This window comes from Oncorhynchus clarkii, chromosome 16 (genome assembly GCF_045791955.1).
Source record: "Oncorhynchus clarkii lewisi isolate Uvic-CL-2024 chromosome 16, UVic_Ocla_1.0, whole genome shotgun sequence".
NCBI classification, from domain to species: domain Eukaryota; kingdom Metazoa; phylum Chordata; class Actinopteri; order Salmoniformes; family Salmonidae; genus Oncorhynchus; species Oncorhynchus clarkii.
In genome coordinates, this window is record NC_092162.1 from 43,180,780 (window position 1) to 43,208,279 (window position 27,500).

At 43.7% G+C, this 27,500-nt stretch overlaps 1 protein-coding gene across 1 annotated transcript in view; it reads right to left on the minus strand.

Moving 5' to 3' along the window:
• LOC139367317 (plexin-A2-like) overlaps positions 1-27,500 on the minus strand; it is a 346,959-nt gene that overhangs the window by 104,896 nt on the left and 214,563 nt on the right. The window contains exons 8-13 of the mRNA XM_071105532.1: positions 22,986-23,082; positions 16,437-16,551; positions 15,249-15,449; positions 14,292-14,388; positions 13,739-13,929; positions 9,758-9,849 (exon numbers count right to left, since the gene is read on the minus strand). Of these exons, the coding sequence (XP_070961633.1) occupies positions 9,758-9,849; positions 13,739-13,929; positions 14,292-14,388; positions 15,249-15,449; positions 16,437-16,551; positions 22,986-23,082 (793 nt within the window). The remainder of the gene's footprint in view (positions 1-9,757; positions 9,850-13,738; positions 13,930-14,291; positions 14,389-15,248; positions 15,450-16,436; positions 16,552-22,985; positions 23,083-27,500) is intronic.

Genomic DNA, 27,500 nt, shown 5'->3' on the forward strand with positions numbered 1-27,500 from the left:
GGTCAGGTCAGGACGAATTTTGGACCATTCCTCTTTACATTTTCTTGGGATGTCTGGTTTGAACCGCTCTCTTGAGGTCATGCCACAGCATCTTAATCTGGTTGAGGGCAGGACTCTGACTGGGCAACTCCAGAAGGCATATTTTCTTCTGTTCAATCCAGTCTGTTGTTGATTTACTTCTGTGTTTTGTGTTGTTGTCCTGTTGCATCACCCAACTTCTGTTGAGCTTCAAATGGTGGACAGATAGCCTTACATTCTCCTGCAAAATGTCTTGATAAACTTGAGAATTCATTTTTCCGTTGATAATAGCAAGCTGTTCAGGTCCTGAGGCAACAAAGCAGCCCCAAACCATGATGCTCCCTCCACCATACTTTACAGTTGTGATGAGGTTTGGATGTTGCTGTGCTGTGCATTTTTTTTCCACACATAGTGTTGTGTGTTCCTTCCAAACAACTCAACTGTAGTTTCATCTGTCCACAGAATATTTTGCCAGCACTACATCCAGGTTATCTTATAAAACTTCAGGCGTGCAGCAATGTTTTTTTTTGGACAGCAGTTGCTTCATTCGTGGTGTCCACGCATGAACACCATTCTAGTTTAGGGTTTTACGTATCGTAGATTGAGCATTCTGCACTGTGCTCTTGCAGTCATCTTTGCAGGACGGCCACTCCTATGCAGAGTAGCAACAGTGCTGAACTTTATCCATTTATAGACAATTTGCCTTACCGTGTGTAGTTTTGTAACCCTTTCCAGCTTTATGCAAGTCAACAATTCTTAATCTTAGGTCTTCTGAGATCTCTTTTGTTTGAGGCATGGTTCACATCAGCCAATGCTTCTTGTGAATAGCAAACTCACATTTTGTGAGTGTTTTTTATAGGGCAAGGCAGCTCTAAACAACTTCTCCAATCTCCTCTCATTGATTGGACTCCAGGTTAGCTGATTCCTGACTCCAATTAGGTTTTGGAGAAATCATTAGCCTAGGGGCTCACATACTTTCTCCAACCTACACTGTGAATGTTTAAATGATGTATTCAATATAGAAAAATACAGTAATTTGTGTGTTATTAGTTTAAGCACACTGTGTTTGTCTATTGTTGTGACATAGATGAAGATCAGATCCAATTTTACGACCAATTTATGCAGAAATCCAGGTAATTACAAAGGGTTCACATACTTTGTCTTGTCACTGTATGTGACTCGTATCAGGAAAAGAGGCGTGTGTTGCGCGTCACTACGTCACAGGAGAGCCATTTGAACGTAAACCTTTTTTTGGCAGAAACGTCTTCTGGAATATGTGAACTTTTATATGCTTTAATAACAAACTTGTATTCCATCTGTAAATACAAATACAATTGTTAAAGTACAAGCCTAGTTAGTATAGCCACAGAAAAAGAGAGCAACCTTTCCGCTAGCCATGATTGGCTTAGATAATGTGTGGGGTGGACATGCCGAGAGATGAGTTCTGATTGGTCTGCCATGTAGCATGCTTCTGTCTATAATATGAGCTGGTATTTATGTGTAGCTAATTCTTTCTAACGCAGCTTTTTTGAAAGTAATCACGTAGTAGAACTGCATAAGTGTTGCTCTCCACTGTCTGGAGGACCGAGTTTTGAAATCAGTGGAATTAGAGTACGATAGCTAAGGAGATGGAGAACATTCTGGCGTTTGATTGCAAATATGCAGACGGAGTTGAAAAGAGAACACACAGACGGCTGTTGTATAAAACACCTGTCTCTGGATTACATCTTCAAACTAAGGGCAATCATGGCGTCCGTGACAGAGAGGAAGAAGTGTCCATCCATGTATATGGGTAAGGTAGTCTAGCTAGCAACATTTTCAGATATTACACGTTTCTAATTTAGTAAGAAAGTAATTTTCATTTCAAGTTAAAGTGTACTGTTAGCTAGCTAGCTAACGTTAGCTGGCTGGCTGCCTAGCTAACGTTACGTGTATGATCTGTGTAGTTATATTATTCGTATCTCAGAGACATTTGCATTGCTAGTTATAACCTAATGTTGGCTAGCAAAAGATCTGGGTTGAAATGCTACCTGCAGATTCATGCAGGGTAGTGACGTTATGATTTGTGATTATGGTTAGTTGTTTAGCTAGATAGTTACATGTCTAAACAAAAGACTCCACTATGCAAGTAACAATTTCAATAGAATGTTCACTGCGACAACAACATTTGCTCTGGAAGTATGCTCCGATATCCGAGCATTCTCGTCTCAGTTTGCAAGAGCAAAAAACATTGGCAAAAAAGTGTAATTAAATTGTTGCTAGTAGCACAGATGCAGTCACCAACACTCTGGATAACATAAAACCACCCTAACCAGCTCTGCTAGGGCAAGTAAAATTGTCAGAGTGAGCTGTTCTCTCATTTGTGTCTGGAAGTAGCTAGCAAGCTAGCCAACATAAGCCAGTTAGCTTGGGTGCTTGACTACAGCTGTGAGGGTCAGAACGCTCCGATCAACCCTACTCTTCGGCCAGAGCGTTAAGTGCTAGGTAGTAACCAAACTTTTCCAATAGAACACTTTTTTCAGACACTTTCCAAACCAACAAACCAAGCGCTGCCTCATTCCGCGTTCAACAGGAAGTGACGTTCTGATGACATGATAATCCCTCATGATATGAAGTGTAGAAGGGGGGGGGTGTGATTGACCTACATTCTTTCTAGTCTAATCTGTTAATAAGAGAACTTTAGAGAAAAAGGGAACTCTCTTTAGTAGATTATCAACAACCAGTAGAGAAGACACTGAACCAGAGAGGAGAGAGAGAAGAGAGGAGGAGGGGAATGGCCAACATGATACTCCAATAGTACTAGTGAACCATACTGGCAGAGTACCTGACCACTGTGACTGACCCAAGATTAAGGAAATCCTTGACTATGTACAGACTCAGTGAGCATAGCCTTGCTATTGAGAAAGGCCACAGTAGGCAGACCTGGCTCTCAAGAGAAGACAGGCTATGTGCACACTGCCCACAACATGAGGTTGCAATTGAGCTGCAATTCCTAATCTCCTGACAAATGTATGACCATATTAGAGACACATATTTCTTTACACAGACTCACAAAGAATATGAGAACAAATCCAATTTGAACTCCCATATCTACTAGGTGAAATACCACAGTGTGCCATCACAGCGGCAAAATTTGTGAGCTGTTGCCACAAGAAAAAGGCAACCAGTGAAGAACAAACACCATTGTAAATACAACCCATATTTACGTTTATTTATTTTCCCTTTTGTACTTTAACTATTTGCACATCGTTACAACACTTTATATAGACACATAATGACATTTGAAATGTGTTTATTCTTTTGGAACTGTAATGTTTACTGTACATTTTTATTGCCTATTTCACTTTAGTTTTATTATCCACTTCACTTGCTTTGGCAATATTAACATGTGTCTCCCATGCCAATGAAGGCCATACATTAGAGAGAGAGAGAGAGAGAGAGAGAGAGACAGAGAGACAGAGAGAAAGACACAGAGAGAGACAGAGACAGAGAGACAGAGAGAAAGACACAGAGAGAGACAGAGACAGAGACACAGAGAGAGAGCGAGAGAGAGAGAGAGAATGAGAGAGAGAGAGAGAGAGAGAGAGAGAGACAGACAGACAGACAGAGAGAGAGACAGAGAGAGAAAGAGAGAGAGAGAGAGAGACAGAGAGAGAGACAGAGAGAGACAGAGAGAGAGAGAGACAGAGAGAAAGACAGAGAGAGAGACAGAGACAGAGACAGAGAGAGAGAGAGTAAGAGATAGAGAAAGAGAGAGAAAGAGAGAGAGAGAGAAAGAGAGAGAAAGAGAGAGAGAGAGAAAGAGAGAGAAAGAGAGAGAGAGAGAAAGAGAGAGAGAGACAGAGAGAGAGACACAGAGAGAGACAGAGACAGAGAGAGACAGAGAGACAGAGAGAGAGAGAATAAGAGAGAATAAGAGAGAGAGAAAGAGAGAGAGAGAAAGAGAGAGAGAAAGAGAGAGAAAGAGAGAGAGAAAGAGAAAGAGAGAGAGAGAGAAAGAGAAAGAAAGAGAGAGAATGGAAAGTAAAGCTGAGAGGTGAGGTGGGAGGAAGAGAAATTAAGTCAGAGGAAGAAGAGGATGCCAAGTAGAGAGAGGAGGGGGATGGCCAACACAATACCCTAACAGTGCTAGAGACCCAAAGAGAGAGGAGAGAAGAGACAGAGCAGAAGACGAGGAATGGCCAGTATGAACAGCCTTGCATTGCTAAGCGCCATGTTTATATATTTAGCTGAGGTAATGGTGGGGCAAGTGATGATCATCTAGTCTATGCTAAACTCAATAGAGGCTGTGGAAAAGCAACCTGAGCTAGCTTGGGGGGTAGAAAAGAAAGTCTGAAACTCAATGGCATTCTACATTCTACTGGCAGACAGAGAGACGAGAGAGAGGAAGGCTTTGAGCTGTGTTGTACCTTATTATAATGGCAGACATCACAGTGTACTCTTCATGTGAACAGGTCTTAATGTAGGCACCACTAGTGCTCTCTCTCTCTTTCTCTCCGGGCTTTCCCCTTCCTCAGATAACAGCTGTTTCTGATTACATTTAAACTAAGAAGCCCGAGTTTAAAAACATAATAAAAAAGTCAAAGTGAAAGCATGTTAGAACTGTTGCCTCTGAAGCTGCTATCAATATGAGCGTGTGTAGCATCTGGATCGCTGTGGGTAGATCCACTCCCGGTCTTTTAAACGGCACATCTTGCACCCAGACCTCAGAGCTGTCTTTGGGGTCTTTGAGGGTAGTTCAGGCATGTCAAATTTCATTGTGACTAGCGGTTAATGTGCTTTATAAAAACCCACTTATCACTTCTTCTTTCCCCGTGAACAAACTACACATGAAATACTTTATAGGCTCTTAAATGTCTTGTAGCCTGCCGAGAGATACAGACGGGGATGAAGGGGACAGGGGAGAAATACTGGAAGCAGAGGAGAGGAATGAAGAAAGGAAGGGAGACAAACACACACACCTGGGAGGTGTACTGCTGTGTGGTGGGGAGGGGGGGCACCACAGCCTCCATGAGGGCACCGTGACTTATCCGGCAGTGTTTTCATTCCAGGCCTCTCTACCCCCTGTCCAGAACACTGTGTGTGTGTGTGTGTGTGCTTACATATCAGTGCTTGTGTGTGTGTGTGTGTGTGTGTGTTTGTTTGCCTATAGATGCCTCGGTTGGATTGAACAACGATTTGTAGTGCCTGCCATTGGCTGGATCTAAATGAACCGTTGGAACACGGGGTTATTTCAGGGCCAGGTGAGAGAGAAAAGAGAAGGACCATGTTTGCTGTAGTCTACTGTTTACTGGGTGACAGTCAGTCCCACCCTCCCTCTGGTGGTTCAACAGGCCACTGCTCTATACTGTATACTGCCTTTTACATGAAGCCTTTACATTTCACATTGTTATGCAATGATGATTTTTTACTAATGAGCTTGAACTAGAGATTAGCTGCAGTACTGTATACCTCTCTTCCACGGATCAGGTGTGTTAAGACGACAGCTACAGTACTGTATACCTCTCTTCTACGGATCAGGTGTGTTAAGACGACAGCTACAGTACTGTATACCTCTCTTCTACGGATCAGGTGTGTTAAGACGACAGCTACAGTACTGTATACCTCTCTTCTACGGATCAGGTGTGTTAAGACGACAGCTACAGTACTGTATTCCGCTCTTCTACGGATCAGGTGTGTTAAGACGACAGCTACAGTACTATATACCTCTCTTCCACGGATCAGGTGTGTTAAGACGACAGCTACAGTACTGTCTACGGATCAGGTGTGTTAAGACGACAGCTACAGTACTATATACCTCTCTTCCACGGATCAGGTGTGTTAAGACGACAGCTACAGTACTGTATGCCTCTCTTCTACGGATCAGGTGTGTTAAGACGACAGCTACAGTACTGTATGCCTCTCTTCTACGGATCAGGTGTGTTAAGACGACAGCTACAGTACTGTATACCTCTCTTCTACGGATCAGGTGTGTTAAGACGACAGCTACAGTACTGTATTCCGCTCTTCTACGGATCAGGTGTGTTAAGACGACAGCTACAGTACTGTATTCCGCTCTTCTACGGATCAGGTGTGTTAAGACGACAGCTACAGTACTGTATACCTCTCTTCTACGGATCAGGTGTGTTAAGACGACAGCTACAGTACTGTATTCCGCTCTTCTACGGATCAGGTGTGTTAAGACGACAGCTACAGTACTGTATACCTCTCTTCCACGGATCAGGTGTGTTAAGACGACAGCTACAGTACTGTATACCTCTCTTCCACGGATCAGGTGTGTTAAGACGACAGCTACAGTACTGTATACCTCTCTTCTACGGATCAGGTGTGTTAAGACGACAGCTACAGTACTGTATTCCGCTCTTCTACGGATCAGGTGTGTTAAGACGACAGCTACAGTACTGTATACCTCTCTTCCACGGATCAGGTGTGTTAAGACGACAGCTACAGTACTGTATACCTCTCTTCCACGGATCAGGTGTGTTAAGACGACAGCTACAGTACTGTATACCTCTCTTCCACAGATCAGGTGTGTTAAGACGACAGCTACAGTACTGTATACCTCTCTTCTACGGATCAGGTGTGTTAAGACGACAGCTACAGTACTGTATACCTCTCTTCTACGGATCAGGTGTGTTAAGACGACAGCTACAGTACTGTATTCCGCTCTTCTACGGATCAGGTGTGTTAAGACGACAGCTACAGTACTGTATACCTCTCTTCCACGGATCAGGTGTGTTAAGACGACAGCTACAGTACTGTATACCTCTCTTCCACGGATCAGGTGTGTTAAGACGACAGCTACAGTACTGTATACCTCTCTTCTACGGATCAGGTGTGTTAAGACGACAGCTACAGTACTGTATTCCGCTCTTCTACGGATCAGGTGTGTTAAGACGACAGCTACAGTACTGTATACCTCTCTTCCACGGATCAGGTGTGTTAAGACGACAGCTACAGTACTGTATACCTCTCTTCCACAGATCAGGTGTGTTAAGATGACAGCTACAGTACTGTATACCTCTCTTCCACGGATCAGGTGTGTTAAGACGACAGCTACAGTACTGTATACCTCTCTTCCACAGATCAGGTGTGTTAAGACGACAGCTACAGTACTGTATACCTCTCTTCCACAGATCAGGTGTGTTAAGACGACAGCTACAGTACTGTATACCTCTCTTCCACGGATCAGGTGTGTTAAGACGACAGCTACAGTACTGTATGCCTCTCTTCTACGGATCAGGTGTGTTAAGACGACAGCTACAGTACTGTATACCTCTCTTCCACGGATCAGGTGTGTTAAGACGACAGCTACAGTACTGTATACCTCTCTTCCACGGATCAGGTGTGTTAAGACGACAGCTACAGTACTGTATACCTCTCTTCTACGGATCAGGTGTGTTAAGACGACAGCTACAGTACTATATACCTCTCTTCCACGGATCAGGTGTGTTAAGACGACAGCTACAGTACTGTATACCTCTCTTCTACGGATCAGGTGTGTTAAGACGACAGCTACAGTACTGTATACCTCTCTTCTACGGATCAGGTGTGTTAAGACGACAGCTACAGTACTGTATACCTCTCTTCCACGGATCAGGTGTGTTAAGACGACAGCTACAGTACTGTATTCCTCTCTTCTACGGATCAGGTGTGTTAAGACGACAGCTACAGTACTACAGTACTGTATGCCTCTCTTCTACGGATCAGGTGTGTTAAGACGACAGCTACAGTACTGTATTCCGCTCTTCCACGGATCAGGTGTGTTAAGACGACAGCTACAGTACTGTATACCTCTCTTCTACGGATCAGGTGTGTTAAGACGACAGCTACAGTACTGTATTCCGCTCTTCCACGGATCAGGTGTGTTAAGACGACAGCTACAGTACTGTATACCTCTCTTCTACGGATCAGGTGTGTTAAGACGACAGCTACAGTACTATATACCTCTCTTCTACGGATCAGGTGTGTTAAGACGACAGCTACAGTACTATAGCGTATCCAGCCATTACAGGAAGCAGTAGTATCTCTATTCTCTCCAGCGTATATAGGAGCCATACAGTCCAGCCCAGAGAGAGTTCCTCCTTCCCATGATGCCTTTCAAGTCCTCTAATCCCCAGCTTCATTTGATGCTGTTCCCTCTGCTGTTAAAGGAGGCTTTTATCTGCTCAATATTAATACTGTGCCGGGAGAGGAGGGGGGCGCTCAGGCACGGTACTTAATAGAAATATAAATTATTCACATGGAGCGTCTTCTGGTAGGCACATAGGCTAGTATCGATATATGTACACAAATCAGATCATGATTGGGGCTTTGTTGCATACAATCAAAACAAAATGTATTCATAAATTCAGCCCATGAGGGAAAGAGTGTGGTCTTTTTGAAGAAATTCTCATTATTGGGAGAGGAAAGGGGTTGGGGGAAGAGAGATAAGAACAAATGAATGCAGAGTACACCGGGAGGGGTAATAAATATAAGCTCAACAAGTGCCAAATGTTGCTTGCTAGTTGGTGTTTTTGCCTCTGGAGCTGTACTGTGTGTGTGTGTGTGTGTGTGTGTGTGTGTGTGTGTGTGTGTGTGTGTGTGTGTGTGTGTGTGTGTGTGTGTCCCCAACTCCAGTGAAAAGTGAAAAGTACAAATCAATGCAGTATGGGCTCCCAGTGGCAGCTGTGCTGTATAACAGGGCTGAGCTCTGACACCCCACAAGGGCTCTCCTCTCCTCTCCTCTTACTCTCCTCCCCTTTCATCTACTTGGCATCCTCTTCTTCCTCTGACTTAATTTCTCTTCCTCCCACCTCACCTCTCAACTTTACATCTCTCTCTCTCTCTCTCTCTCTCTCTCTCTCTCTCTCTCTCTCTCTCTCTCTCTCTCTCTCTGTCTCTCTCTCTCTCTCTCTCTCTCTCTCTCTCTCTCTCAATTCAATAAAAGGGGCTTTATTGGGAAACGTGTTTACATTGCCAAAGCAAGTGAAATAGACAAACAAAAGTCAAAATAAACAATAAAACATTAACAGTAAACATTACACAAAAGTTACTAAGGAATAGAGACATTTCAAATGTCATGTTATGTCTATATACAGTTTTGTAACGATGTACACAAGTACAATATAGGTTGTATTTACAATGGTGTTCTTCACTGGTGGTAATTCCATAGAGAGCCTTTTTATTCTCTATTTTGGTTAGGTCGGGGTGTGACTAGGGTTGGTGATCTAGTGCATTTATTTCTATGTTGGCCTGGTATGGTTCCCAATCAGAGGCAGCTGTTTATCGGTGTCTCTGATTGGGGATCATATTTAGGCAGCCATTTCCATCTTGTTTTTGTGTAGTTGCCTGGGAGCACTGCATTTGCTACACGTTTCGTTTGCTGTTTATTGTTTTTGTGAGTTTCATTTAATAAACATGTGGAACTCTATGTGCAAATACAATATAGCAAGTAAAACACTGGAATGGTAGATTTGCAGTGGAAGAATGTGCAAAGTAGAGATAGAAATAATGGAGCAAAATAAATAAATAAATACAGTAGAGGAAGAGGTAGTTGTTTGGGATAAATTATAGATTGGCTATGTACAGGTGCAGTAATCTGTGAGCTGCTCTGACAGCTGGTGCTTAAAGCTAGTGAGGGAGATAAGTGTTTCCAGTCCCAGAGAAGTTTTTGAAGTTCGTTCCAGTCATTGGCAGCAGAACTAGAAGGAGAGGCGGCCAAAGGAAGTATTGGTTTTGAGGGTGACCAGAGAGTCACCTGCTGGAGCGCGTGCTACAGGTGGGTGCTGCTATGGTGACTAGCGAGCTGAGATAAGGGGGGACTTTACCTAGCAGGGTCTTGTAGATGACCTGGAGCCAGAGGGTTTGGCGACGAGTATGAAGCGAGGGCCAGCCCACGAGAGCGTCTGCTGTTAATGATAATGCAGAGGATTCTCCCAAGACCGCTGTTGCCGCATATCCCACGGTAGTTATTGGGGTCAAATTTGTCTCCACTTTGTGGATTGGGGCGATCAGTCCTTGGTTCCAAATATTGGGAAGATGCCATAGCTGAGGAGGATGTTAAAAAGTTGACGTACATTCAATTGGAATTTGTGATCTGTATATTTGATCATTTCATTAAGGATACCATCAACACCACAGGCCTTTTTGGGTTGGAGGGTTTGTATTTTGTCCTGTAGTTCATTCAATATCATTTGATAATCCAGTGGGTTCTGGTAGTCTTTAATAGTTGATTATAAGATTTGTATTTGATCATGTATATGTTTTTGTTGTTTGTTGTTTGTTATAGAGCCAAAAAGATTGGAGAAGTGGTTTATCCATACCTCTCCATTTTGGATAGATATCTCTTCGTGTTGTTAGTTTAGTGTTTTCCAATTTTCTCAGAAGTGGTTAGATTCTATGGATAATTCAATTAGCTGATTTCTGACGTGCTGTTCCTTCTTTTTCTGTCGTGTATTTCTGTATTGTTTTAGTGATTCACCATCGTGAAGGTGTAGGCTCAGGTTTTCTAGGTCTCTATGTTTTTGTTTGGATAGGTTTCTCAAGGTCTTTCTTAGGTTTTTGTATTCTTCATCAAAACCATTTGTCATTGTTGTTAATTTCCTTAGGTTGTCTGCTTGAAATGTTTTGATGTGATGTATAAACTGTTAAGGTTTTCTACTGCCAAGTTCACACATTCACAATTACAGTGAAACGTTTTGTCCAGGAAGTTGTCTGTAAGTGATTGAATTTGTTCTTGCCTAATTGTATTTTGGTAGGTTTCGACACTACTTTTCTTCCAGGATTTGTAAAAGAGTTGCAAGCACCAGACAAATTTAAAATTGTTCCAAAGTGTCAGTTTGTCTCGAAGAATCGTCATGGAGCGAATGACTGACATGGCACAAGATATCGAAAAAACGTTGAAGGACTCCGCAAGAAATGTCGTATTTTTGTCTTTGGCGTGTGATGAAACGACTAACACAACAAATACCGCCCAATTTGCCATTTTTGTGCTTGGGATTACCGCTGAGTTTGACACAAGGGAGGAATTGCTGTCTTTGGAAGCCATGCATGGCACTACCAGAGGTGAGGACTTGTTTGAGTCTCGGCTATGAACAAATTTGAGCTACGGTTTGAGCTACGGTGGCCTTACTACAGATGGAGTGCCATCCATGGCCGGCTCAAAAAAGGGGTTTTTAGTGAAAAAATAAATTAGTTGTCTCAGTCTTGATCCAAGTGATTTAACTGTGTGCAACTACATCATACATTAAGAAAGTCTGTGTGCACAGTCCCTGAAGCCGAACAATGTAATGGAAACTGTAGTGTCGACCATCAATTTTATCAAAAGCAAAGGGATGAATAACCGCCAATTTTAGGAGCTAGTGAGTGATCTTGAATCGGAGTATGGTGATCTGGTTTACCACTGTGAGATGCGATGCTTGAACCGTGGAAACACACTCGCGCGGTTTTACGGACTGAAGGATGAAGTACAACAATTCATAGAGATGAAGGGGAAACCTGTCGGGGAACTGAGTGATGACAAGTGGATGTGTGATCTGATCTTCATGGTGGACATAACCAAGTATCTGTCTGACTTGGAAGTCAAGCGCCAAGGGCCAAACCAGCGATCTCAAGGAGTGAGCAGTTGCTTGATTATGGTGTCACAAGCACTTTCTTGCCTTTCATTCTGCAGCCTGCTGGTCAGATCCAGAAAGACGTTGGCGACAACGATGCTGCTCTCTACAAGTGTTCTATAATTACAGTGCATCTTACCGTCTGCAAACCTTTCTTAGCAAGTTCTAGCTAAAATAAATTGTGTTAGCCGCTAATGCTAATCGCTAGTTAAATTATCTCCTAAATGTACTAAGTCAAAGCAATCTTAGCTGGCTAATATAGCCTAGTATCGATGCTGGTCTAGGCCTAGATAAGCATGTTGTTTGTGCAAGGGTATCTTAAAAATCAGAGAGGAACAGGCAAAGCATGAATATGTTAGCTAGCTACACTTGGTAAGAAAACATGTCATGTAACATCTAATTAGGGTTCCCTGGAAACACTGACCAACATGGTTCCTACCCTGTCAATAACTCCTCCCTGGCATCTTCATTCGTTGTCATGTCAAACAAGGTATTCTAGGTGATGGCCACTATATTCAAACTATAGAATCAGAATAACTCATTATATTTCCATGATTCCAACAGTTCACCAATTAACTAGGCCTGGATGTTTTTACCCATATCATGCAGCTCTGTGGGGCACAATGTGGAAATGATAATAACATGGCAAGAAATGCAGAAATGGATGAAAAATGCTTCTTTGTTGTTGTTTGAAGTTGGATTGAACAGTATAAAACAAACAGAATGAAGAACACCCCCAATGAAATCACTTCTAATGTAGGTTTTTCCACCTTCGGGTCATGAACTACTCAGAAAGCATATTGAGAACTTTTATTCAAAAACATTAAATACTGTAATAAATGAGAAAAACACCGTGCTATGATATATTGGCCATATCGCCCAGCCCTAAATGAAATACAGTGTCTGATTCCCCTGTGACACTGGGCCAACTATACCCACCACACTAGCTGCACAGAAAAGATGCCTCAGGACACATAAAGGGCTGCTGCTGGGGGGAGAAAACATGGAATTCCTGGTCATGGGGGACAGTCGCAGGGTTGGGCATTGTTGTCAGGTGGAAGTCAGGGCGACTGGGCGAGAAAGAGCTCTGTCACGGCACAAATCAATAACCGCTTCTCCTCTTACTGTCTGAATAGTCTGGCACGTCGATAAGCTTGCCTCAATGAGACTACGTCTGTCTGGGGAACTCAAGCAGGGATAGTTGCTTCACTACTAGAGGCTGGTCGACTATTATGTTTAGTTAAAGCAGTGTACTGTACTGTACTTCACTCTGCTGGTGTGAACATGAAATGGAACTCCTTTTGAAGCTGGGTGCTCCAGCTAAAACAAGCACCGCATATATCTAGAAAAGGGTCTTATGTGGCACAGATAGAGAGGAAGCCAGCTGGCACCCTACAGAGAGAGACACTGAGGCAGGTCCCTAGGGTGTATGTGTCAGGTCTCTCACCCTTGCAGTGCGGCCGATGGTGACACACTCACACACACTCACTTTTTCCCTTCAGCGAAAATCAACACCAGATGCTCTCTCCCTGCATATTGATTGTGTACGGGAGGAGAGAAAGAGAGAGGAAATAAAGACAGAGAGAGGGAGAGAGATAGAGAGAGAAAGAGATGAAGCGAGAGAGAGAGGGTGGTAAGAGAGTGAGGTTGGGACAGAGAGACAGAGAGAGGGGTGAGAGAGCGAGGTAGAGAGCCCATCTAGCTCTTTGCAGCACCATAAGTGGGGGCACAGCCGAGGGGATCCTCATTCACATAGACCAGACCAGACCAAACCACTTCTGCCATGTAGGCCTCGCAATGCAAATACAACCTTTCATTGTCACGAGCGACACTTGTCTGCTCTAAGTCTGTTGTTTGTTGATTTCAATTGAAGGATAACTGTGTACAGATAAATTGTACACCCGACCGTAAGCAGCATCACCTTTACTGCCCACCTGCTGTTGTTTTGTTCGGGACGAATCGGGCAAATACATCACATTTCACCATATCGTTCAGGGCTACGCCAAGCTACGGCTAAAAGGCGATAGATGCAGAGGACAAGTAAGTGTAACCTTATGGTGGTGAAGGAAAAGAGGGTGTGAGAGGGTAGAGGGGGGCTGGGGGTGTGTGTGTGTGTTATCACTGACCTCGGTGATGCGGGGGTTGGTACACTTGACGTTCTTGCTGGAGAGGTCTAGCCAGCGGGGATTGAGGGGTGGACAGTGGTGGCGCAGGGTACAGCGGCCCTCTCCACTACACCAGCCGCACTGGAACTTCCTCTGGGCCTTCAGACACATGCCACAGCTGTCCCTCTGGGCCGCACACTTATACAGGTGCACTGTGGGATTCAGGAGGACTCAGGTTAAACACAACAGTGCTGGAAACAGGAAACAGCATTTGATTTGACAACCTAACATTATAATGACTGCAGTGTAATGTAGTAGTGTACTGTATTCCTGGAGGATTTCTTTGGTTAAAACATGAGATTTTTTTAACAAGGATACAACTGTGCTCTTCATTTGTTTGGGTAAAAGCGGGTATTATGCTGTGTCTGACTGGTCTCCAGCTGAGACAAGATGTTATTTGACAAGAAACATCTGTTTTATGTGTTGGTGAGATATGTCAACAAATTTGAGTGTGTGTGTGTGTGTGTTTGTGTGTGTGTGTGTGTGTGTGTGTGTGTGTGTGTGTCAGTCTTACCTTGTATTTTATCTGGGTTGTCTATAATGAAGTTGCCGTTCCAGACCACTGAGAAATCCACTGGCAACTCACTGATCTTCATCCCTTCATAAAGATACTGCAGGAGGGAGGGAGGGAGGGAGGGAGGGAGGGAGGGAGGGAAAGAAAGAGAGGTGGGGAGAGAGGGAGGAAAGAGCGCAAAAAAGAGGGGAAGATGGAAAGACAGAGCAAAAGAAAGGGAAAGAGAGAGAAAAAGAGAGGGAAAGGGGGGGAGAATAAATCATTTCAGCATGAGAATCTTAAACCCCAGCCCCAACCCTGAGCCTGGTACCCCAACGTTGCTACAACCTTGCATCACCACCTCATTTGAGAGGAGAGTTAAGTGGAAGGCTTCAGGATTTGGATGTCCCCTTCTTTCACAGAGCTGCTGTCCTGAGATGCCTCCCTCCTGGCAGTTTGTGTGTGTCCTCTAGGAAAAGGGCTGGAGGGCAGAGCCTTACTGCAGTCCTCTCCTGTGTAATTACCCAGGACCCATCTCTCCCCCAGCCTCCCCACTGACAGGGCACCGCTGCTGGATACAGGTGACATGGCCAGGGGCCTCACACCACCGGAGCTGGTTTTTCTCAGACACTGATACTCACTGACAGGTTGGCAATCATTGACATTCATTGACACAGAGTGAAAGTGGGCTTAAGTGCAAAATGGGAATTGATATTGTGCTATAAACGGAGTGAATGTAGGCGATAACCGGGGTGTTGTGGTGATATAGTGAAAATAATGTAATGTGGATACATCTGGCTTCGTGAATAAGAGAGAGATGGAAAATGTGTGTTTTCATTTGAATACACACACAGTATGCTGTGTTCATGTGCCGTGAGTGTTTGTGTCCTCTCCTGCAGTATGTGTGTATGTGAACGTGAGCCTTTGCTTTCCATCGCGCGTTTTAGCGTGTCTCCATGCCCTGCAGTGTGTACCCACCGAGCTGTTCTGACACTGTACAGAGGAGCTGTTGAAGCGCAGGGCGGTGACTCGGTGGCTGACCCCCTGGATGTGGAGGACACACTCGTACCCCCGCTGGCCTGACTGGGGCTGGGGGAGGTTCCGGGCCTTCAGTGTGATGGGCTTCACCTCCCCGGCCGGGATCAGAATCTCCTCCGAACGTACCAGCTGAGGACAGTCCTGGAGAGGGGGGACGGGAGAGTCAAAGGTATATAACATATAATAAATAAATATAACAACAGACAAACAAACACAGCAAGGCCAGCTGGGTAAAAATAGTGTTCTCTTGGTACGTGAGAGACAGGGGAAGTGGTGGAGGGAGAGGAGAAGCAACAGCAGGGTCAAACAGGGTCATACGGGCGTCACTTCCTGGCTGGTGCTGGAGAGTGTTGGCTGCTCCACTTCTTCCACTCCAAAGCCTTTCTCACATAATAGGATCAATTCAGATGGTCAACCTTCCAAAATGCTGCCGGTGCTTTGCGACTGATGACAACTGACAGCCGGAGGAGAACTCTGCTGGATCATAGCAGGCCGGGGGAGAGGGGAGGCCAATAATAGCTACAGCAGTGTGTGTGTGTGTCTGTGAGAGAGTGTGTGCTACGTATCAGTCATTGCTGCCGCAGTAGGTCTCTGTGGAGTGTGTGAAAAGGGAAGTGTGAAGAGAGAGAGAGAGTGGCAACTGTCCTCATCTCTTCTGCAGCAGAAGTCTATCCTCTCTCTCAGGCAGACAGATCAATGGATTACTTTACACCCCGATAGGTAAACACACTCCTTAACCACAGTCACACAGCAGGGTGTGAGCAGCCAACATCAGTGAAATCTCTTATCAAAGAACACACAAACACACACACACACACACACACACACACACACACACACACACACACACACACACACACACACACACACACACACACACACACACACACACACACACTGTGCCACTCATACACATAAACAAACTGATTGATCTTGTCAAAACATCCCATTGTTACAGAGGTGTTAAAAGGCTCTAATAATCGACTTCTAATTGCTAGTACCAAATACAGAGGGTTTGAATGGCAAACGTCAATATGGAGGGGCTTAGATGTGTCTGTCTGGAGACATGCCCCTCAGGCTGATAGGAGAGAGAGAGAGCGAGTGTGCTTGTGTGTCTGCAGTACGTACCTCAGAGGCGTTGACACGTCCCTCTTGGAAGGAGCAGCTGGAAGGGTCGTGGGTACACAGGTTTCGGTACTTGCACCAATGGCAGCGGAAGGCACTGTTCACGCAGGACAGACACCTGCACGGAGGGACAGACAGATGGACAGGACACACACTCAGGAAGCTGCGCTAGTCAAGTGGGAGGAGGATGGCACAAAAGGAGCAACCGAGTGCAGCAGATCCCAAGTGGGCACATGCTGTTGATGCCCTTGTGGTTGGCACGGTACCTCCTAGTTCCTATACAAGTCTGCCAACCCCGACAGCCCTGTGGTTTGTAGTGGCACTATAACCGCTATGTATGACTAGAGGCAGCAGTACAGCATAGTGCAGGCCCCAATTGCTCCCTATTCTCTACATATGCAGTACTTATGACCCAAAAGTAGTGCACTAAATAGGGAATAAAGTGTTTCAAAAAGGTTATTTGGCTGTCCCCATAGGAGAACACTTTTTTGTTCCAGGTAGAACCCTTTTTGGTTTTTAGGTTGAACCCTTTTTGGTTCCATTAAGAACCCACTGTGGAAAGGGTTCTACCTGGAACCAATAAGGGTTTTACCTGGCACCGAAAGGGTTCTACCTGGAACCAATAAGGGTTTTACCTGGCACTGAAAAGGTTCTACCTGGAACCAATAAGGGTTTTACCTGGCACCAAAAGGGTTCTACCTGGAACCAATAAGGGTTCTTCAAAAGGGTTCTCCTATGGGAACAGCAGTAGAACCCATTTAGGTTTTAGATAGCACCTTTTTTTCTAAGAGTGTAGGGTACAAAGTCAGGGAAGGAGTGAGGTAAAGTGAGTTATGGGGACAAATAAGATGTTGGCACAGCTTGATCCTGTCATTACCATTAGGCCAGTATTGTTGTAATGCGATTGTAATTACCAGCTGGCAGGGGGCACAGTGCCCGCGTGCTGCTGTAGATGCCCTGGGCAGGGTGGGAATGGGGGAGTGGGGTAGAGATGTAGCTGGCATCTTCTGTGCATGTATACTGCACGCATACCCCCCCCCCCCCCCCCCCCCCCCAACCTCAAACCATGTCCCTGTGCTCATCCTGTGCTAAATGAGATGAGGGAGGAGGGTTGGAGGATATAGAGGGATGGCAAACAGCAGACGCAGCCTAGGGGAGAGGATGACGACAGGATGTGTGTGTGTGCGTGCATACTCTCGTGCCTGTGTGTGTTGCCAACGTTATGCGCATGTGTGCCTGCCAACATGATGGCTCAGATCTCTCAGGAAGCGAGGAAGGGGAAATTAGAGTGTAGTTGTCAGCAGGTTAGGGTGTAGAGCTTCAGGAAGCAAACTCAGTCCCCTAAGGGTAGCATTACAGTGATGTTGATTGAAATGGTTGTAACATTTTCTGACTCTCTTCTGTTTGGATCCCATAGACAGGAAGTCCAGGTCTTTATGACTGTATCTAAAATGGCATCCTATTGTCTACATAGTGCACTACTTTTGACCAGGGCCCCGCAATAGGGTGCCATTTTGGACTAACCCTATGACTGGTACAGTAATTATTCCCTCCGGATAGTCTTACTGTACAGTATATTGAGGAATTCATTGTTGGAGGGAGGTAAAGTCTATGCTTCTATTTTCTTTTCCTTCCCTGCAACGAGGCTGGATAAATGATGCATACTTATGCTGAAATATTCACCAGTGCAAAAGCATGGGAGGGATCTCTGGCAAGCACACTAATTCAGAAGAATGAGGCTGATTCAACCGCCGACATAGCAGTGTGTGTGTCTGTATGTGTGTGTATTTGTGTATCCGTCTATGAGCGTGGTCTCATAGACTAGACATAACATAGTAATCGTAAATCCGAGACACTCAAATTACACTGAACAAAAATATAAACGCAACAAGTGTTGGTTTCATGAGCTGAAACTCATCACGGACAACTTTAGCATTTGAGCTAATTAGCAACATTTCAACTACTTACTACTTTTTAGCTACTTTGCAACTACTCAACATGTTAGCTAACCCTAACCTTAACCCTTTAACTAACACTTCCCCTAACCCTAAACTTAACCCATTAACTAACACTTCCCCTAACACTAAACTTAACCCTTTAGCTAACACTTCCCCTAACCCTTTAACTAACACCTCCCCTAACCCTAAATGTAACCCTTTAACTAACACTTCCCCTAACCCTAACCTTAACCCTTTAACTAACACTTCCCCTAACCCTAACCTTAACCCTTTAACTAACACTTCCCCTAACCCTAAACTTAACCCTTTAACTAACACTTCCCCTAACCTTAACCCTTTAATAACTATCACTTCCCCTAACCCTAACCTTAACCTTATCCTTTTAACCTAAATCCTAAATGTAACCTTACTCTTAAATATTTTAGCTAACCCATTCCATAACCCTAACCTAACCCCTTTCCTAACCCTTCCCCTAACCTTAACCCTTTAACCTAACTCCTCAACTTAACCCTAACTGTAACCCTTTAACCTAACTACTCAACTTAACCATAACCCTTTAACCTAACTCCTCAACTTAACCCTAACCTTAACCCTTTAACCTAACTCCTCAACTTAACCCTAACCCTTTATCCTAACTCCTCAACTTAACCCTAACCTTAACCCAACTCCTCAACTTAACCCTAACCCTTTATCCTAACTCCTTAACTTAACCCTAACCCTTTAACCTAACTCCTCAACTTAACCCTAACCCTTTAACCTAACTCCTCAACTTAACCCTAACCCTTTAACCTAACTCCTCAACTTAACCCTAACCCTTTATCCTAACTCCTCAACTTAACCCTAACTGTAACCATTTATCCTAACTCCTCAACTTAACCCTAACCCTTTATCCTAACTCCTCAACTTAACCCTAACTGTAACCCTTTAACCTAACTCCTCAACTTAACCCTTAACCCTTTAACCTAACTCCTCAACTTAACCCTAACCCTTTATCCTAACTCTTCAACTTAACCCTTTAACCTAACTCCTCAACTTAACCCTAACCCTTTATCCTAACTCCTCAACTTAACCCTAACTGTAACCATTTATCCTAACTCCTCAACTTAACCCTAACCCTTTATCCTAACTCCTCAACTTAACCCTAACCTTAACCCTTTAACCTAACTCCTCAACTTAACCCTAACCCTTTATCCTAACTCCTCAACTTAACCCTAACTGTAACCATTTATCCTAACTCCTCAACTTAACCTTAACCCTTTATCCTAACTCTTCAACTTAACCCTTTAACCTAACTCCTCAACTTAACCTTAACCCTTTAACCTAACTCCTCAACTTAACCCTTTAACTTAACCCTTTAACCTAACTCTTCAACTTAACCCTATAACCTAACTCCTCAACTTAACCCTAACCCTTTATCCTAACTCCTCAACGTAACCCTAACTGTAACCCTTTATCCTAACTCCTCAACTTAACCCTTTAACCTAACTCCTCAACGTAACCCTAACTGTAACCCTTTATCCTAACTCCTCAACTTAACCCTAACTGTAACCCTTTAACCTAACTCTTCAACTTAACCCTTTAACCTAACTCCTCAACTTAACCCTTTAACCTAACTCCTCAACGTAACCCTAACTGTAACCCTTTATCCTAACTCCTCAACTTAACCCTAACTGTAACCCTTTAACCTAACTCCTCAACTTAACCCTTTATCCTAACTCCTCAACTTAACTCTAACCTTAACCTAACTCCTCAACTTAATCCTAACCCTTTATCCTAACTCCTCAACTTAACCCTAACCCTTTAACCTAACTCCTCAACTTAACCCTAACCTTAACCTAACTCCTCAACTTAACCCTAACCTTAACCTAACTCCTCAACTTAACCCTAACCCTTTATCCTAACTCCTCAACTTAACCCTAACCCTTTAACCTAACTCCTCAACTTAACCCTAACCCTTTATCCTAACTCCTCAACTTAACACTAACCCTTTATCCTAACTCCTCAACTTAACCCTAACCCTTTATCCTAACTCCTCAACTTAACCCTAACCCTTTATCCTAACTCCTCAAAGTAACCCTAACCCTTTATCCTAACTCCTCAACTTAACCTTAACCCTTTAACCTAACTCTTCAACTTAACCATTTATCCTAACTCCTCAACTTAACCTTAACCCTTTAACCTAACTCCTCAACTTAACCCTTTAACCTAACTCCTCAACTTAACCCTAACTTAACCCTTCAACTTAACCCTTTAACCTAACTCCTCAACTTAACCCTAACCCTTTATCCTAACTCCTCAACTTAACCCTAACTTAACCATTTATCCTAACTCCTCAACTTAACCCTAACCCTTTATCCTAACTCCTCAACTTAACCCTAACCTTAACCCTTTAACCTAACTCCTCAACTTAACCCTAACCCTTTAACCTAACTCCTCAACTTAACCCTAACTGTAACCCTTTATCCTAACTCCTCAACTTAACCCTAACCCTTTATCCTAACTCCTCAACTTAACCCTAACTGTAACCCTTTATCCTAACTCCTCAACTTAACCCTAACCTTAACCCTTTAACCTAACTCTTCAACTTAACCCTTTAACCTAACTCCTCAACTTAACCCTAACTGTAACCCTTTATCCTAACTCCTCAACTTAACCCTAACTGTAACCCTTTATCCTAACTCCTCAACTTAACCCTAACTGTAACCCTTTATCCTAACTCCTCAACTTAACCCTTTAACCTAACTCCTCAACTTAACCCTTTAACCTAACTCCTCAACGTAACCCTAACTGTAACCCTTTATCCTAACTCCTCAACTTAACCCTAACTGTAACCCTTTAACCTAACTCCTCAACTTAACCCTTTATCCTAACTCCTCAACTTAACTCTAACCTTAACCTAACTCCTCAACTTAATCCTAACCCTTTATCCTAACTCCTCAACTTAACCCTAACCCTTTAACCTAACTCCTCAACTTAACCCTAACCTTAACCTAACTCCTCAACTTAACCCTAACCTTAACCTAACTCCTCAACTTAACCCTAACCCTTTATCCTAACTCCTCAACTTAACCCTAACCCTTTAACCTAACTCCTCAACTTAACCCTAACCCTTTATCCTAACTCCTAACTAACCCTTTATCCTAACTCCTCAACTTAACTCTAACCCTTTATCCTAACTCCTCAACGTAACCCTAACCCTTTATCCTAACTCCTCAACTTAACCCTAACCCTTTAACCTAACTCCTCAACTTAACCCTAACCTTAACCCTTTAACCTAACTCCTCAACTTAACCCTAACCCTTTATCCTAACTCCCCAACTTAACCCTAACCTTAACCCTTTAAGCAAACTCCTCATCTTAACCCTAACCCTTTAACCTAACTCCTCAACTTAACCCTAAACCTTTAACCTAACTCCTCAACTTAACCCTAACATTAACCCCTTTAACCTAACTCCTCAACTTAACCTTAATTAACCTAACTCCTCAACTTAACCCTAACATTAACCCCTTTAACCTAACTCCTCAACTTAACCCTAACCCTTTAACCTAACTCCTCAACTTAACCCTAACATTAACCCCTTTAACCTAACTCCTCAACTTAACCTTAATTAACCTAACTCCTCAACTTAACCCTAACCTTAACCCTTTAACCAAACTTCTCATCTTAACCCTAACCCTTTAACCTAACTCCTCAACTTAACCCTAACATTAACCCTAACTGCTAGCCTAGCTAATGTTAGCCACCTAGCTAGAATTTGTAACATATCATTTATTTTTCAAATTTGTAACATATTGTACGTTTTGCCAATTCGTAACATATAATACAAATTGTAATTCGTAATATATCATATGAAATGGGCGATGGACATCCACAAGTGAATACATACCATGCGTATTGAATAATACTAAATGCTCTGAGACCAGGTTGGTGTGTGTGTGTTATGTCAGCCTTCTAAACTTGAGTAAGTACGAGCTATGCTCCCTGATTACTCCCTGATTATCTGAGTAGACGTGGGAGCTCTTAATAGCGTACACTGTGACTTTGTGTTCCACTCAGACAGGCTCCTCAGACTACAGACACGAGGACACAGTCAGACACTGACACTAGAGAGGAGGAGAGGGTGGAGGGCAGGGGAGAGGCCTTTCAAAACAAAACAGAGGGCTATGACATCCAACAGAGCCAGTGTCAGACTAAGAGCCTACAATAAGCAGTGTTTCTACATGGCAGAGATCCAGGATTCATTATGGCAATTGCCAGAGGTTTCCGTTGTAGAGCTCAAGGGAGGGAACAGTTTAGATCAGATTGCATTAGACATCACAGGGGCTATTTTAGGGTTACGAGGCTCAGACTGAGGGCAGGCAAGGTTAGGAAGTAGGGACACTGTGACATATTCGCACAGTATTGATTCAGTAGTGTGCTCCGGGACTGCAGGACTCCAGGGCCGGGAATTCACAAATACTGATCTAGGATAAGGACCCCCCTATCCATATAATCTTATTCATAATGATCTAAAGGGGAATCTTAGCTGATCCTAGATCAGTAGTGAACACTGGCCCAGGAATGCAGGGGGAGGAGAAAAGGAAGGATACTCACAGTTGGTGGACACTGCAGTTGTAGAACTTGACCTCTGTGCTGATGACCATCTGGCCAGTCTCCTTAGAGTTCAGCCTTAACTCTACACCTGACCAGTCTAGACAGCGAGCAAGATAGAGAAAAGGGAGGGGGGGAGAGAAAGAGATATATAGAGAGAGAACAATGAATGAAGGAAGCACTTACACAAATGACACACTATAATGTGTAGCGGCATGTACCCACCCTTCCAGGCTTCAATGCAACCTGTTTTAGAATACAAATCAAATCAGATTGTGGTAGTCACATCCGCCGAATACAACAGGTGTTGACCGTACAGTGAAATGATTACTTACGAGCCCCTAACCAACCAGTGGAGAAACACACACTAACTCACCCCCATCTTTCTCTTGTAGTAGTCTCTCTACCTTTCCATTGTCAAGAGCACAGCCCTCTTCTTTCTCTAGCAGTCCCTCTATCCCTCAGGTTTCTTCCTTCCCCTCCAGTAGTTTATCCCTCCCCCCCCCCCCCCCCCCCCAGTTTCCACCCCTTCTTTTACCCAATCCTTCTGTCTGTCCCCTGTTCACCTTCTGAGTCCACCGGCGGTCTGGAAGGGGCCCAGAGGGAAGATAGCGGGCTGCAGACAGTGCCGGTGTGGCCACTGCCCAGTTTGGCTAGTCCCGGTGGGTACCTGGTGCCAGTCTCTGCTCTGGGACATGTGGGTCTGAGTGGTTACCAGGTACCTGCTGAGGACCAAGCTGACCCACCCGGCTGGCCACTCATCCCACGCAAACACTCATCTCATCCCACAGTCCGAGTCCAACAACACCAACACACAGTATAACCCATGTTCTCCTTTTTTACTATCTCTTAGTCTCTCCATTACTAGCATCATAGGAAAGCACCATCTGTGACTGCAGTGATTTGGCAGTGTCTGGTAATCTGAACAACATACTCATAGTTATTCTACTATAAAGGCGATAGCAAATCTCTGTGTTATGAAGAATGCTGCCTTGTTATTGAATTTGTTTTGGTTGATGGTGAGTGTCTGGTTCAGATGTAGAATCTTAATTTGATCACTCTTTTGTTGCTGAGAATTTTCCTACACAGCAGGAAATGCAAACGTATTGTGTCTTTGAGTTTTAAAAAGGCTTCTAAAGTTTGTAATTTCCACTTTGAAATTTCAGACTTTCAGATTTCCCCTATTGAAAAATGTATCAACCCGTACAAAAAATACCATTAATTCTAATCCACGTAATAATTCACATTTCCTGTTGCTACAGGATTATTTTTATGCTTTATCAAACTCGGTCAAATTAAGATCCGACATCTGTACATCTACACCAGCATAGAGCCTGCCTGCACGTACAACCTCTCTCCCAGTGAGAGAACAGCAGAGATGTGATGTTTAAAGCAGAAAGCAGGCTCAGGTTTGAGCTCAGATGGTTTTGTGTGGGAGGTTTCAATGACCCTACATACTCTCTTCTCTCTCACTGCACCTGCTGGGGAGATGCATTTTTGCTTTCCCACACACCAGACTGTACACCACCCATCTCAGCCCTGCATTTCAGCTTTGCTTTACAGAATTCTATTTGGCAACTACAAGCACACAGAAAGTCTCCTCTGTTATTTCTGCTGTTCCTGTTCCTGTGTCTGTCATTTAGTTTCCATATCAGGCAGATAAGATGTCTCCCTTTTTCCCTCTCTCCTTCCTCCCTTCCCCAGCTCCTCCACTGCCTCGCCCACCTCTCCCTCACCCTCCTCATCACCCTCCTCATCACCCTCCCGCCTTCTTTTTCAGTCATTACTTCTGCACATGACCAATGTTCTATAATCTATCCCCTGTTAGGCAAGCAGGCAGGCAAGCCTGTCCAGGCTGATGAGGGTCAGGGATGTATGCATGTGTATGTGTATTAGGTCTGGGTGGTATACCTTATTTTACTATATACCGGTATTGATGCACGGACCGGTTTGAGTTTTTACTTTACCTTCTATAACGGTATTTCAACGTTTGGTTTCATTAAATGTGATACGCAACTCTGGCGCGTATAATGTCCGTTTTGATAGTCTTCTCTGTTTGCTACTTGAGTCACCTCGCTCCCTCTCCTCGTGCTGCTAACCACACCAAGCCCTGCCCCCTGTCACTCAAGGAGAGAGCAGTTGTTGGACCACGGAGTCACCAGCACTTTCTTGTCATTCATTCTGCATGGTCAGATGAACGCAATAATGTTGGTGACATGCTGCTTTTCACAAGCGTTCCATAATTACACTCTTCGTTTGTGTATCTTACTGTCTGCAAACTAAGGTTTGCTAGTTTGTATTTTCTTTGCAAGGTGTTGCTAAAATAATTTGTGTTAGCTGCTAATCGCTAGTTAGCTGGCTAAATGTACTAAGAATCAGAGCAAATGTAGCTAGTTAGCTAATACTGCCTGGTACCAGTGCTGATGTAGGCCTAGATAAGCATGTTTGTGCAGGGGTATCTTATCAGAGAGGAATAGGCAAAGCATGAATATGTTGGCTGGCTAACTAGCTACATGAAGTCAGAAAACATGTCATTTAACATCTAATTAGGGTCACCTTGAAACACTGACCAACACTTTGGTTCCTACCCTGTCAATAACTCCTCACTGGTTTATTAATTCATTGTCATGCCAAACAACAATGTATTCTAGGTGATGGCCACTATATTCCAACTATAAAATTTGAATAATCATTATATTTCCATGATTCCAACAGTTCACCAATTAACTAGGCCTGGATGTTTTTACCCATATCATGTCACATTGCACAGTGTGGAAATGATAATCAAAGTACAGGAAATGCAGAAATTGATGAAAATGCTAAATTTTTGTTTTGTTTTGAATCCGATTGAACAGTATACACTGAGAAAGCCCCATTGAAATCACTTATTTTTATTTATTTAATAAAATAAATACAAATATTTAATTTTTATTTAACTAGGCAAGTCAGTTAATTAAGAACACATTTCTTATTTACAATGACAGCCTAGGAACAGTGGGTTAACTGCCTTGCTCAGGGGCAGAAAACATTTATTTTTACCTTGTCAGCTCAGGGATTTGATCTAGCAACCTTTTGGTTACTGGCCCAACACTCTAACCACTAGGCTACCTGCCATTTCTAATGTATGTGTTGCCACCCTGAGTATGAATACTCAGAAAGCATATTTAGAACTTGTATTATTCAAAAACATAAAATACTGTAAAACGTGACAGATATTGTGATATTATATTTTGTCCACTTCGCACAGCCCTAATGTGTATGTGTGTGTGTGTGAGGGGGGATTGTGAGGAGATAAGACATTTATTAGGGGAGAGAAATTTTAGCCCCCACCGAGCACCACCGACTAGGGGACTGATGGGGTAAACATGGCTGCTATTTACTCTCAGAGATGAGATTACAGCAACAGCACACACACACACACACGTGCACACACACACACACACACAGTCTTTGTGACTGGCAAATAGCGATTGTATGCGTGTGATCACCTATGATGTCACACATTAATGTCACATGTTATACATGAATGATCGTCCAGATATGGGGTGAGCTCTCAAATATTTAGGCGCTCACAAAACCTGGGCACCTCATCTCAAGCAGACTGAGAAAATATATATATATATACATATCTTGGAAAGGGACATCATCTTGTTCCAACCTGTTACTAACTCACCATCCTTAAGCTACTCCTTGTTTTCTCCCTCCCCATCATCATCTTAGTCCTACAAGGACCCAGTCTGTGCCTACCTCCACCTCCACAGTGCTAACTGGATTCAGTGCTGTGTGTTAGCCTCATGTGAGGACAGTAATCTGGGCAGCTCTAACCGGCCACAGGCCTTGGTCCCTGGTCCTCCTGCCTCCTTAATGGGCCCAGGGCCCATTGGAGCACACTGCCCAGCAGGAAGACTGGTCTGGGGGCAGGGGGAGCTTGTTATGCTGCCAGCCTGGAGCGCCACCCACGTGGCGGTTTGGATCAATGAAATGACCAGATGTGGGATTAATGAGGGGAGATCAATGTGTGTGTCGTTAAGAGAGTGGAGATGGAAAGAGGGAACATCGAACATCTCGTTAACACACAACCCTACAGGAGCTTATAAATAGCAGAGAGATAAAGTGAAAAAAAGAACTCAAACAAAGGTTGTAATGCCTAAGCCAGCTGCTGCCCTGTGTATAATTGTGTGGCTCCAATCCATCTATCACCTTGAGTTTAATCTACTATGAAATTGTGACGATTGTGTTGACGATTGTGATTAGGGATCCTTGCCAAATGCATAAGGTGTGTGTGTATATACAGTTGAAGTCGGAAGTTTACATACACCTTGGCCAAATGCATTTAAACTTTCACAATTCCTGACATTTAATCCTAGTAAACATTCCCTGTTTTAGGTCAGTTAGGATCACCACTTTATTTTAAGAATGTCACATGACAGAATAATAGTAGAGAGAATGATTTATTTCAGCTTTTATTTTATTCATCACATTCCCAGTGGGTCAGAAGTGTACATACACTCAATTAGT